Consider the following 13,925-nt stretch of genomic DNA (forward strand, 5'->3'; position numbering starts at 1 on the left):
TGCACCTATCAAGGGATTTTTCAAAGTACTTTTCAAGGCAAGTCAGTCCACTTGGGGACCATCTTGGGAACGCGCCAGGGCAGCTATTTTCTATAGATATAAGTGGCATGAAAGTACAGCAAGACCTGATCTAGGCTACTTGAATGGGGAAACCGAAATCTCTAAAATGGTTGCCCAATATCACAATCAATTAACATATTTTAAATCAGTAGTAAAATCTGATAACAATCGTTACCTAAATTGTGCTTCTTTACCTCAGATCATGCAAAACTAAATATAATAATAAACACTAAATAATAAATAAAAAAAGTTTGCTAGATTTATGCTACAAAATAAGGCGAAATCATCACAGTCTGTGAAAAGGGTCCATTGGTTCTTTTACCTGTAAGGCGGGACTTCCGCTTCTACATCTGCCATTTTGGTGATCAATAAGTCATTTTTTACTATTAGGGTGTGTTCACACTTGGCAGGTTTGGTTTCGATTTAAACGAACTCTGGGGCGATTGCTGTGTTAGTGCGGTTCATTTGAACAAGTGTGAACGCTGCCATCCGAACCTTGGTGCGCAACAAACAAGGAGACCAAGACCCACTATTCGAACTCTGGTGCGGTTCGACTGATATATGAACGCAGCATGGACCAAAGACATCTAAACAGACCAATAACAGGAAGTAATACTGACCTCAAGCATACCTGGTTCTTCTCATCATAGGAGCTATGTTGCCCGTTACAGTTCAGTATAGGCGTCGGAACCGCCGTCAGCCGTCCTTGCAGCATATCTTCGTTTGTGTGTGCAACGGAGGAATTCCTGGCGCTGTTTTGACTCCTTTACACATTTTATTAGCTCTTCGTTTGTTCTCAGCTGGTAAAAATACCACCATATATACATATATAAATCTAATGAGCGCATTTCGCCCAGCAGCCAGCATTGTTTTGGATGTTCGGCAAGTTCCGTCGCAAAATATACGTCATAAAAGTTGTCCAATCAGGTTGTGACCTTACCCTTATGCCTTTTGTTTCGTACCTTTAGATTCGGTGTTAAAAATGCCAGTGTGAACGCTAAGCAAACCAGGACTAAATGTATCATTTTCTTTTTTGGTGCGGACCAAGAGAACCGAACTACAAGTGTGAACACACCCATAATCTCCACCATGGACAAGCCCTGACCAGTAGGAGGTGATATGCACGAAAAATGCGAATTGCCAAAAAACAAAAGAAGAAGAATGTGGAAGTGCAAGGGAAAGTGGAGATTAATAGTAAAAGGACTTACATTTTTATCTGTTTCTCCTCCAAACCTATCATATCGCTTCTGAAGACATGGATTTAACCACTGGAGTCGTATGGATTACTGTTATGCAGCCTTTATGTGCTTTTTGGACCTTCAAAGTTCTGGTCACCATTCACTTGCACTGTATGGAACAACAGAGCTGAAATACTCTTCTAAAAATCTTCATTTGTGTTCTGCAGAGGAAAGAACCATAGGCTCACTCACGAATTTTTGGTTAATTCAGAGTGGGACAAGACCGAAAGAATCAGTTCTAAAGAGATTCGTTTAAAAGACTCGCTCAAATGAACAATTCATTTCAGAAGTGAACTTGAGTGCAATACCTTCTAGCCTCCTCCTCCTTGCATAGCGAGCCGACAGTCCGTGCACTGGTCTTTCCCGTTAAGGTTTGAGTACGTGACTGTACAACCTTAATTCTACGGTGCATGACGTTGGGTGGAATTTTTGGTAACTATCTGTAGAGCAATAGCGAGGAGACTGAGGATCCGCTGATCGAGAGAGTGCGAGAGTTGAAAGTGAAAGTCGATCAGCCGTACTGGCGTTATGCGGTAGTGCAGTACTAGTGTCAACACACTACAAATCATGGATAAGAGCGAATTTAGAGCGATGCTATTAGCAATATCCGACAAACTCGATAAGGGCAATTTAGATAGTTTAAAGTTTTTGTGCAAAGAAAACATCGGGAGGAAAAAGCTTGAGAACATCAACAAGGGAATCGATCTTTTCGAGTGTCTGATTGAAAAAGCTGAAATTGGGCCTGATAACACGGAAGTTCTGCGGAGACTTTTGGATCATATCGGTCAGAAAGTCTTGGTGCATATAATTGACAACTATGAGAGACAAGCGACAGGGAGTCCTGCTGATTTACTGGACGCAAAAGAGCAAGGTTTGTTCTCTTACTGAACTGTTGTTTTTCATGTAACATTTTAGACTGTTCACTGTCACACCTGGGTGTGATATGCATACTCATGTTTAAAGACTGCCTTGGAACAACTACTTCAGCCGTGTATTTACACATTCTCTTAGGCTACAACATTGTTTCCCATCCATTGCAGGGACAAGATTGTAACTTTTAGTCACGCCAATACTGTTAACGTTGTCTTGCAACTGTTCACGTGATCATGAAAAACAAGTGCATGGTTCACGTCATAGTACTCCTACTACTTCTTGACCAATAGTAAGAGTACTATGCCATTTCGAACGCTCTCTGTCATTTTTAGTTATTCATAATGTTTTAAAGTTGGTCCTTTGCTCAGGATATGCTGTATATGGGCTATTTACTAAACAGTAGTGACGGGTCGTTCATGAACGATTCGTTCATTTCGAACGAATCTTTTATATGACTCAGAAGAACGAGTAGTCTAAGAGAGTGATTCGTTCATTTTGTTTTGGCCGCGCATGCGCATTGCACAACGTCCGTTTGTTAATGAAAACCTCAGAGGCGCAAACAGAACAGAAACAGAAATGATTAGTTCACCTTTCAACTCTTTTGACCCGAGTCGTTCGTTCTTTTGTCACGTGACAGCCCTATATACTATGCATTGCTCACACAGGAAACAGAAATGATTAGTTTACCTCTCTTCAATCCAGAGGTGAACTAATCATTTCTGTTTCTCATAATGTTTCTTATTGGGACTATAATCAAAGTTTGACGTTGTGGGGGGGATTTGGCGATTGAAAATGTAACATTTTAATTTAATTCTGCTCAAATGAACGAAATGACTTGAATTCGTTCATTTTGCTGAATCAGACTCAAAGATCCAAGTCAGTAAAATGATCCGATCTACTAAACCGTTTGTTTTGGCTAGTCATGATACGATGGTATATCGATTCTCCGATGTCTGCCGCGATGCGGTTTCGATTCGATTCAGGGGCCGGTGATCGATATGAATCGATATTATGTGCCTATTTTACACAATCAGTTATTATCACACGTTTTCACATGTTATTATTCAGAAAGGCAAGTGATGAAAATTGGCTTTTTATAAAATGTGCTCTTCGTGTGTTAAGAGATTTCATGCACACATACTGGTCTGATAAGCTTCCAAGTTGGCGTTTGCATTTTTACGCCATAAAAGCAGATCCTTGTCTGTTGGTTTGCATGACTCCAACAAGAACAGAATACAAATAGAGTAGAATTCAATAAGTATCAAAATATTATAGTACTGCCTTGTAATATTACTTGGCTTTGCTTTAGAAGCACAGACGCCACAATATATTTTCTCTCATCCAACACCTCAACAACACGTATTCACAGTGCTCACCATTGGACTCAATTGTAACATTTGGTGAGAGATTCAGAGGGAAAACAGTGTAATTCAGCGCTGCTCACGGCAGGGAAATGTGGAAAGGAACATTGATTTGCGATATTCGAGTAGTGTTTTTAGTACCTGTTGCAGAACCGAGTACTCTATTACTTGATTACTAGTGCACAACCCTAAGTATTAGGTCACACATGCAACCAAAATCTAATTTGAAATTTTTATGGAGCTCTCTGAAAAGTGCAAATACAGTATCCACATAGGAACATCTACAACAAAATGATATTGAAACTAATACAGAACAATACATAATTTAAAAAACAATTCACACTTTTGATCACAATGATCATCAGTATTCAAACTTAAAAACAGCTGTTAAATAAAGGTGCATTTTATGTGTTGCATCAATGAATTCACGTCATTAGTTATTTCATCTAGAGGTAGACCGATATATCGGTTTTACTGATTAATCTGTGCTGATAGTTGCTTTTTGGAATGATCATTATCTGCAAAAATCTATGGCGATAGTTGCCGATGGTTTTTTCATCATTACGTCTTGTCAAAATAAGAGTACCTGGTGTGTTTCGGGCTTGTTTATATTTAAAAGTCCCACGTTATGCACCAAATCTTCTTCATTTTTTCTGGTTATATCTGGAATTGAATTGATTTATTTAGGACTCTTTGTTTGTGCCTGTCATAGTAAGGAGAGAATACGATTTTTTTTGACATTCTATAAATCGATTTTAAAAACTATCGACCGATTAATCGGTTATCGGCCTCTCCCACCACCTTAGTTATTGGTATCTGCAAAATCCACTATCGGTCGACCTCTAATTTGATTGATACATTGATGCAGAATGATGGATAGTTACACCCCTAGTTTTGACCATGCATTTTGTACGTTTTTTCAAAATTTGTAGCCTCACTCATATTGCCTCCTAAGCAAACATCTTGCCCAGGGGTCCGACGGTTGTGGAAAATTCATGGAAATAAAAAGATAATCTCAAAAGTCATGGGAATTTTTATAATGATTGTTTTTTTTGGTTGTTCTCTTCTCTAAAACATTTTATGACTAGATATTGCTCTTGTTGTAACTGCTTGATATAAAACTGTAAAATACAAATATATGTATTTGACACATTTATTTCAAAATAGGCCTATCAGTAACCGATAGTCGCAGTAGTAGCTATCAGCACCGATTAATCTGCAAAACCGATATATCGGTTGATCTCTAACCGTAACCAAGTGGTCTGATCATGATATTTTACACTATTGAGCTGTTGTAGAGAGTTGTCGCAAGTTTTGTTTAGATTCTAATCAAATTCAGATGTTCTGATATATCAGCAACCTATCAGTAACTGATAGTTCCAATAGTAGCAATCGTCACCAATAAATAGCAAAACCGAAATATCGGTTGATCTCTAACCAGGTGGTCAGATCATGATGTTTTACACTATTGAGCTCTTGAAGAGAGCTGCAATAATTGTTATTCAGATTCTTATCAAACTCAAATGTTTTATGTCTCTTTTCATTAGAAAAAATAAACATAGCAACAGAAGTAATGGTTGCACAACTAGGAACAAGATGGCTTCAGGTTGGAAGAAAACTTGGACTTACCACCCCGAAAATAGAAGGCATAAAAGAGAAACACCGTTATGATCTAGAAGAGCAGGTGAGGGAGCTCGTCACAGAGTGGATGAAGATACGGAAGGACAAAGCCAGAGTCCAGGAACTCATCCAGGCCCTCCGAGATTGCAGACAGAACCTTACTGCAGATCTTGTGGAGAAAAAACTCCAAGAACTTGACACCCCTTGAAATTAGCTTACTTTACTATATCTTGTTTTGTTTTTTTTGTCTTTAATGTCATTTTTTGAAGCTGTTGTATTATAAACGGAGAGAGCTTTGGGGTAATAATGTGAATTTCTCTTTAAAGTTTAAATGAGCTGAATTAAAATGGTCTGTTTACAAATTTTCCTGAATAAATTGAGCTTGGTGCATATTTGTTAAAGGAAAATGTAGGGTGCAACGTGGCCAAAGGCACCTGTTAAAGAGAGTGAGCATTTGTTTATTCTGGTCGTGTATCGAGATTAAGAATATAAATGTATCTTTATTGAATATTGATGGAGCAACAAACATTTTTAATAATGGTAGGTTGTTTTGGTTATTTTTCTTTTAATGGTGGCATTTGGAAATTTGGTGTAGATATAGGAGCAATTGTTTTAGGACAAAATTTGCCAACTTATGCAAATACCTTTGTGACAGCAAGTTGTTTTTATCGGTAACAAATTAAGATGCTTTGTCATAATAACCACTTTAAAAAGGGCACACCATTTCCTGTTAATTTTAATCACATTTGGCATTTCAAAACATCTCACGTATTCTATAAACAAGTGAATATACGAGTAATAAATAAAATATATTTCCCCCACTAAAGAAAAACAGTGTGTTTTATGGGGGGGGGGGCTTTAGCCCTGTAAAAGGGAAGCTTTTTACCCAGAAAAACTTGATTTAGTCACCTTGACCAAAACTGGAAATGGCATAAGTATTTTGTATCAAAATAAATGATAATTTCAAGGATTTTCATTAGCTACACAAATTTGCAACATTTAAAACGACCTCAAAATCAACTTTTAGGCATTGCATGCAATGACCTCGTGGATCAGGAAAATTTTGCCGTGCACAGTGACAAACAGATGATTAGGAAAGTGCTGTGGTAGTTTTTGTTGCTCTTTTGTGTTTCGGGAAAAAATGTAACCAAAAATTTGTCTTTCCTTTAGCCCCATTGTACCCTATTAGTTAATATGTAATAATTTTATATTTGTAATTTTATTGCAGGACATAAAAATGAAATATATTGAAGTGTCTTATTAGTAACATTAGACTCATTCACTCTTGGCAAACATCACCTTTTTTTTTTGTTTACCAGTTTATCAGAACAAAATTATTTAGGACTCGTACAACACTTGTATTTTCTGTTTCAACTGAACTGTGAAGGAATTTTGTTTTGTGACATCAGTATTACAAATGAATAAAGGGATTGGTTGGTAATAATTTACAGTTTGAGTAATGCACCATGAAGTTTTAATGCTCTTTGACCAATACTGTAATATACGATAGCAATAATAAAAATATCTGAAACCATTTTACATAGGTCGGTTACCCTCTATCAAATTTAGAGCATGGACTTTGTTAAACTGCAGTTTCGGTGAATACTGTGATTATAGCCCTGCTTTGCAATGTACCAAATGGGTATCAAAGCAAAGTTGAGTACTCGCAACAGTTACCCAAAACTTAAAGTGTTGCCTCACAAAGGCATGTGGTTCAACCAATTTCAGCAAGAAAGCACTTGTGGTGTCTTCTCAGCTACTCCACAACAAATCCTAAGAGATTAGAGCATTTGTGCAGTTTGAGTCATCTCAGTGGCTGTATGTTTTCGATTGAGCTTGTGCAAGCATGTTAATTATTAATGCATGGAATTATAAATATGATCAGGGTTGGGAGGGTTACTTTTGAAATGTATTCCACTACAGAATACAGAATACATGCTATAAAATGTCATTTGTCATGTATTCCATTAGATTACTCAAGGTCAGTAACGTATTCTAAATACTTTGGATTACTTCTTCAGCACTGGTAGATTTTTTCACTTTTGACTATAAAAACTCTGCCAGTACAGTAAGACAAAATACACATGTTAAAAAGACATTCTCTGAAAAACCTAAATATCTTATGCAGTGTTGTTTTGAAAACAAGATAAATCTAATTGATCTTGTTTTAATGATTTTTCGATATTTTTACAGGAAAACAATTAAAAAATGATTATCAAGAATATGATTTTTGCCCTAATATCAAAGGTCTTACTAGAAAAAAAGAAAATATGATCTAAGTGAATTTTCTTGATAAAAACATATGATCGTGCCTGGTAACATGTGCATGTAAAATGGCTAGAAATATTATTTTAGCTTAGCGTAAAGCTGACAATTTACACAAGGTTTATTTCTATTTCTTCTGCTCCAAACTTACTTCTCTGTCTGCTTGTATGAATGTAACACATCATAAGAAAGTGTTTCACCGCTGTTCAAATGCACTTTGGATCGCATCATTTATATGTATAAATGTTTTCCATCTGAAAGGACTAAATATTAAATGAAACAAATGACAATAAAATGCAAAGTAATCTCTTCAGTAATCAAAATACTTTTTGAATGTAACTGTATTCTAATTACCAATGATTTAAATTGTAACTATACAGTTACAATTTACAGTTACAGTTACGGAATACAGTTACTTATATTTTGTATTTTAAATACGTAATCTCTTTACATGTCTGGCATCAACTCACAATCTTTAAAAGTAACAAAGCATTTTTGAGCAGGCAGCTAACCTCATGATTTCTACAAGCTGTAGAATTGAAAATAAAATCAATATTTTTGGAAATGTATTCTGTGGGCCCTACTTTGTAAAAAATAATAATAATAATAATTAAAAAAAAAGTCTATTCTTTTTAGGATTTTTTCTTCAATAACGTGCAGGATAATAATTATCGATAGGCCTGTCTATAATAAAAGTTTCACTAGTGAAAATGCTAAATTTTTGATATCAGTCAGTTGGTTTGCAATAGTAAAAATTTTAATTCTTGATATAAAAATGTCATCACTCACGGAAATACCCACTCTTGGTATCAAAAATGGAATTTCAACTAGCAAAAGCCGTAATTTTTTATATCTCTGACTGCTTTTTCAATAGTAGAATTTCACAATGATCTGTCATTTATACCTGTTCCAAACACAAAGATACACAGGCTATACTTCTTACTAGTTGAAATTCCAAATACACATATCTATTTTTTTTCTAACTAGTAAAAATTATCATTTTTTTTATCAGTAATTACATTGTTGCTAGTGCAAATGTCCATTCCTGTTATCAACCATTTAATTGCAACTAGTAAAATTGCTAATGCTAAATATTTTATTTTTTAAATCAAGAATGGGTATTTCCATGAGTGATGATGCCCTTTTTGAGAATTCACTTTTCAATAAAAATGTAATTATTTATTAGTGCAAATGTAATTACTGATGTCAAGAATTATAATTTTTACTACTGAAAATGTAATTATACAGTTGAATTCAGAAGTTTGCATACACCTTAGCCAAATACATTTAAACTCAGTTTTTCACAATTCCTGACATTTAATCGTAGAAAACATTCCCTGTTTTAGGTCAGTTAGGATCACTAATTTATTTTAATAATGTGAAATGTCAGAATAATAGTAGAGAGAATGATATTATTTCAGCTTTTATTTCTTTCATCACATTCCCAGTGGGTCAGAAGTTTACATACACTTTGTTAGTATTTGGTAGCATTGCCTTTAAATTGTTTGACTTGGGTCAAACATTTTGGGTAGCCTTCCACAAACTTCTCACTATAAGTTGCTGGAATTTTGGCCCATTTCTCCAGACAGAACTGGTGTAACTGAGTCAGGTTTGTAGGCCTCCTTGCTCATACACACTTTTTCAGTTCTGCCCACAAATCTTCTATCAGATTGAGGTCAGGGCTTTGTGATGGCCACTCCAATACCTTGACTTTGTTGTCCTTAAGCCATTTTGCCACAACTTTGGAGGTATGCTTGGGGTCATTGTCCATTTGGAAGACCCATTTGCGACTGAGCGTTAACTTCCTGGCTGATGTCTTGAGATGTTGCTTCAATATATCCACATAATTTTCCTTCCTCATGATGTCATCTATTTTGTGAAGTGCACCAGTCCCTCCTGCAGCAAAGCACCCCCACAACATGATGCTGCCACCCCCATGCTTCACGGTTGGGATGGTGTTCTTCAACTTGAAAGCCTCACCCTTTTTCCTCCAAACATAACTATGGTCATTATGGCCAAACAGTTACGTTTTTGTTTCATCAGACCAGAGGACATTTCTCCAAAAAGTAAGATCTTTGTCCCCATATGCACTTGCAAACTGTAGTCTGGCTTTATTATGGCGGTTTTGGAGCAGTGGCTTCTTCATTGCTTAGCAGCCTTTCAGGTTATGTCGATATAGGACTTGTTTTACTGTGGATATAGATACTTGTCTACCTGTTTCCTCCAGCATCTTCACAAGGTCCTTTGCTGTTGTTCTGGGACTGATTTGCACTTTTGGCACCAAACTACATTTATCACTAGGAGACAAAATGTGTCTCCTTCCTGAGCGGAATGATGGCTGCGTGGTCCCATGGTGTTTATACTTGTGTACTATTGTTTGTACAGATGAATGTGGTACCTTCAGGCGTATGGAAATTGCTCCCAAGTATGAAACAGACCTGTGTAGGTCCACAATTTTTTCTTGGCTGATTTAATTAGATTTTCCCATGATATCAAGCAAAGAGGCACTGAGTTTGAAGGTAGGCCTTAAAATACATCCACAGGTACACCTCCAATTCAGTACACCTCCTGTTAGAAGCTAATTGTCTAAAGGCTTGAGATCATTTTCTGAAATTTTCCAAGCTGCCTAAAGGCACAGTTAACTTAGTGTATATAAACTTCTGACCCACTGGAATTGTGATATAGTCAATTAAAAGTGAAACAATCCGTCTGTAAACAATTGTTGGAAAAATTACTCATGTCATGCACAAAGTAGATGTAAAATCTAGTCCTAATCAATTTGCCAAAATTATAGTTTGCAAATATTAAATATGTGGAGTGGTTAAAAAATGTCGTTTTAATGACTTCAACCTAAGTGTATGTAAACTTCTGACTTCAACTGTAGATCTATTATTCATATCCGACCTGCGTGTGATTAAATGTTGAAAAGTCTTGCGATATCACATGCTTGTTTACATTTTTCCATCAAAAGCAGAGAATAAAACAATGGTTTAGAATTGCAAGCAACAACTATTTTCTTGACAGATTTTTTTAATAAACTTTTGTCATCAGCGTATTGGTGTGCATGTAAACACTCATTTCATGCCATTCAGTTCATGTCTATGCAATTGCATAATGACAGCTAAAGTCTTATTTCAAACCCATATGACGTTCTTTCCTCCACAGAACACAAAGAGAGATGTTAGGCCTCAGTCACCATTCACTTTCATTCTATGTAAAAAAAATAGGCAATGAAATTGAATGGTGATTGAGGCTAACATTCCGCCTAACATCTCCTTTTGTGTTCCATGGAATGAAGTCATTTTGGGACAATGAGGGTGAGTAAATAATCACAAAATGTATCACTTCAAGAAGCCATACACAGACTACATATAAAATTGTAATAAAAGGGCGTTACTAAACCAAACCTTCGTAAATTGCCACTATACAAAAAAAACATGTATTCATATTAATTTGAATTTTATTTTTAACATTGATTAGTACTGGCTGTTACTGAAGTTTCATGAAAAACCATGTTCACAATGGAGCATATCGGAGGCAGAAAATGAGGACATATTTCCCATTATACCACTCAAACACACCTCGACAAGCCAACTCAAGTCTTGCCCTCTTTCTGTCAACATACAACATAGTAGAAGCTTTTCCTGCTCTACATATAAAACCAAAAGATAAATTAAAAAAGTAAAACAGTCCCACCAAATAGATTTAATAATCTCCTCCCTGGATTTCCCTTTACAAGATTCCAAAGGGCGATTAAGAGCATCTACCCGGTGATAATTTTGTACAAATCCGCATATCTTTGTGAAAACAAAGGTAAATATGAAACATAGGAACATTGTAAGCATTAGGAAGAATCCTTCACTTAGTCAAAATGATCCATTTGCAATGTAACTATAGCGATCTAACATATCTAACATATGAACAAACTAACATGCTTCTCATGAAAGATTTGCAGAAATGGGAAATATTAAATAATAGGACTCTGATTATGAAAGGCCATTGCTAGTTTTCCAAACCAAATTCAACAGTGGCGATTTATACTGTACATGTTGTCCTTTGAACAAAATGCTAGCATGATCTGTGCTGTCCATTCAATCCTGTAATATAATGACAATAGATCTGCTGTCTGGCATTTTAAAATAAAGGCACTCTTTTTATTAAGCCCAAGGACAAAAGGGAAACTAACAATTCTTCTTAAAGTTCTCTAGTTTGACAGCAAATAACTGTGCACTCCTGTCTGTTATTCTTGCGCCTTGTGGCATCCAATCCGTCATACATTTGTGGCTGTTGTCAACACAATTGCCATCGTTCAGTATGATGCCATGTAGAAGGTGGGGGTCTCGCTTGGGACAGAGCGGGTTATCATGATGCGATGTCTTGGACGTAGTTAGCAGGGTAAAGGCCCACCTCTCCACTTTGAAGCTGCCCTTTGCACCAGCCCTGCTCGTCCTCCTCGCCAAGCTTCATTAACTCTTCGCCTGTAGGGAAAAATACAGAAATATGCATTTCATAATACGACACCTTTCTTCTACGTGCGAGACATGTAAGCCGCTTATTACATGGCTACTTACCAGATAAACAATTAAATGCACCGAAATAATGGTTTGAGTTGAAACTATCACAAACTCCACAATTAAATTCAACCTTTGGTTTACATCAGACTTCTGTAAGGTGTTTAATGTGAAAATGACCGTCGGACTGCTCATTATATGGCTTATTACACAAATACTTGCCAAATAAATACATAAATGGACATGAAATTTGAGTCGAGTTGATTTTATTGGCTTATTTGTAGAGATTGCGGAGTGATACGAGAAGTAGAAAAGATCGCTTTATCCCCGGATATGCGGTCGTTATTTAGAAAATCGAGTTGGCCTCGTTTATCCTGTGGGATTGCATGGCTACACATTTTTACTAGTCGTCTAAGAAAAAAAAAAAAAAAAAGTAGACGGGTTAATGTTTACCATTTGTAAATGACTCAACACACACCGTGCAACACCAGCGGTCTTTGCCGTTTCTGGCAAGTTTAATGCTGCATTGACAGAGAGTTTGTAATCGGAGAGAATGTCCACAAAGCAGAGATGATGCAAACAAAGGTGTGAAAAAATACCATATCTCCATTACTATATTCGTACAGATTGCATTGTCATGAACGGCAGGAAAACAGTCAGCAGTATTTTTGTCAGCTTTAGGGGGACTCGATTAGTTTCAGGGCCTGGATGGTTCACTAGAATTTAGCTTGTATGAAAACACAAATTAACTACTAATATTCTCAATGTCCGCAGTGCAGGCAGTGCTGGGTGGTTATAACAATCTTAGCGAACAAAAAACGCTCTAGGTTATCTTTCTTTTTTTAATCCTCTTTTCTCCCAGTTTGGAATGCCCAATTCCCACTACTTAGTAGGTCCTGGTGGTGGCGCGGTTACCTCAATCCGGGTGGCGGAGGACAAGTCTCAGTTGCCTCCACTTCTAAGACAGTCAATCCGTGCATCTTATCACGTGGCTCGTTGTGCACGACACCGCAGAGACTCACAGCATGTGGAGGCTCATGCTACTCTCCGCGATCTACGCACAACTTACCACGTGCCCCATTGAGAGCGAAAACCACTAATCGTGACCACGAGGAGGTTACCCCATGTGACTCTACCCTCTCTAGCAACCGGGCCAATTTGGTTGCTCAGGAGACCTGGCTGGATTCACTCAGCACACCCTGGGATTCGAACTCACGACTCCAGGTGTGGTAGTCATCGTCAATACTCGCTGAGCTACCAAGGCCCCCACTTTGTTGTAATTTTAATTAAATTCCAAATATATACATATCCACAGTTTTCCTGACTAACCACTGGGCGGCACCACAATGATTCTGAATGACTGTTTTTTGGTTCCAGTTTCTGGAAGCAGCAATGTGACCGAGTTCGGAACTGCATACTACCATACTACTCTCTACTATTTCTGCCATAGAAAGATATGGCAGAACTAATACGAGAAGTATGAGTAGTATGCAATTCCGAACTCAGCCTGTATCTACTAAAACAAGAGGGAGAACAACCATTTTAAGTGTTATTTGGAATAAAAATGAGTTCAGGCTCAGCTTGTGCAATTGTTTGCTGTCATAACAACTTGAATTATTTAATGTTATCAGTGTAAGTAACTTCAGGCAATCGCTTCATGTCATCTATTCACTCATGAGGCACAGTCAAAATATGGTTAATCACAGCTCTGTAAAGTACCAGCACTTTTGTTTGTTAATAAAAAAAAAAAAAAAGTCAAATAAATGTAGATTGCAAAATGAAAATCGTAAAACAAAAACAGGCTTTTGTTTTGAATCGTGGAACACTACCATGTTCAGGATAATGGGGGATATGCAGCAACTTCTGGCACACACACCTTTGCAACGGAATGGACATGTCAAGCAAAAACCAGGCTTCAGGCTCTTTCATTTTACATTTACCTATACGGCTAAAACTAAGCGTGCCTCAAAAAACCTGTTGTATTCTTGAGGAACTTC

The 13,925-nt window shown here is 36.9% G+C and overlaps 2 protein-coding genes across 9 annotated transcripts in view; one reads left to right on the forward strand and one right to left on the reverse strand.

Annotated features, from left to right (window-relative positions):
- The first annotated feature begins 1,596 nt into the window (after positions 1–1,596).
- fadd (Fas (tnfrsf6)-associated via death domain) lies at positions 1,597–7,970 on the forward strand. The gene is made up of 2 exons (XM_051705902.1): positions 1,597–2,169; positions 5,080–7,970. Exons 1-2 carry the CDS (start codon positions 1,866–1,868, stop codon positions 5,358–5,360), a joined length of 585 nt encoding a protein of 194 aa, XP_051561862.1. The 5' UTR covers positions 1,597–1,865; the 3' UTR covers positions 5,361–7,970.
- A 2,889-nt stretch (positions 7,971–10,859) lies between these two features.
- LOC127445097 (protein kinase C and casein kinase II substrate protein 3-like) overlaps positions 10,860–13,925 on the reverse strand; it is a 58,839-nt gene continuing 55,773 nt past the window's right edge. For all 8 annotated transcript variants that reach the window (XM_051704919.1, XM_051704927.1, XM_051704894.1 and 5 more), the window contains one exon: positions 10,860–11,895. In XM_051704919.1, coding sequence (XP_051560879.1) covers positions 11,884–11,895 — 12 coding nt within the window. In that variant the 3' untranslated portion in view covers positions 10,860–11,883. The remainder of the gene's footprint in view (positions 11,896–13,925) is intronic.

This window comes from Myxocyprinus asiaticus, chromosome 1, assembly GCF_019703515.2.
Source record: "Myxocyprinus asiaticus isolate MX2 ecotype Aquarium Trade chromosome 1, UBuf_Myxa_2, whole genome shotgun sequence".
In the NCBI taxonomy this organism is placed as follows: Eukaryota; Metazoa; Chordata; class Actinopteri; order Cypriniformes; family Catostomidae; genus Myxocyprinus; species Myxocyprinus asiaticus.

Excerpts from the sequence above, each read along its gene's own strand:
- fadd (XM_051705902.1), top strand. The coding sequence starts at position 1,866 with ATGGATAAGAGCGAATTTAGAGCGATGCTATTAGCAATATCCGACAAA. Across the intron at positions 2,170-5,079 it reads ACTGGACGCAAAAGAGCAAG|AAAAAATAAACATAGCAACA; the intron begins GTTTGTTCTCTT and ends TCTTTTCATTAG.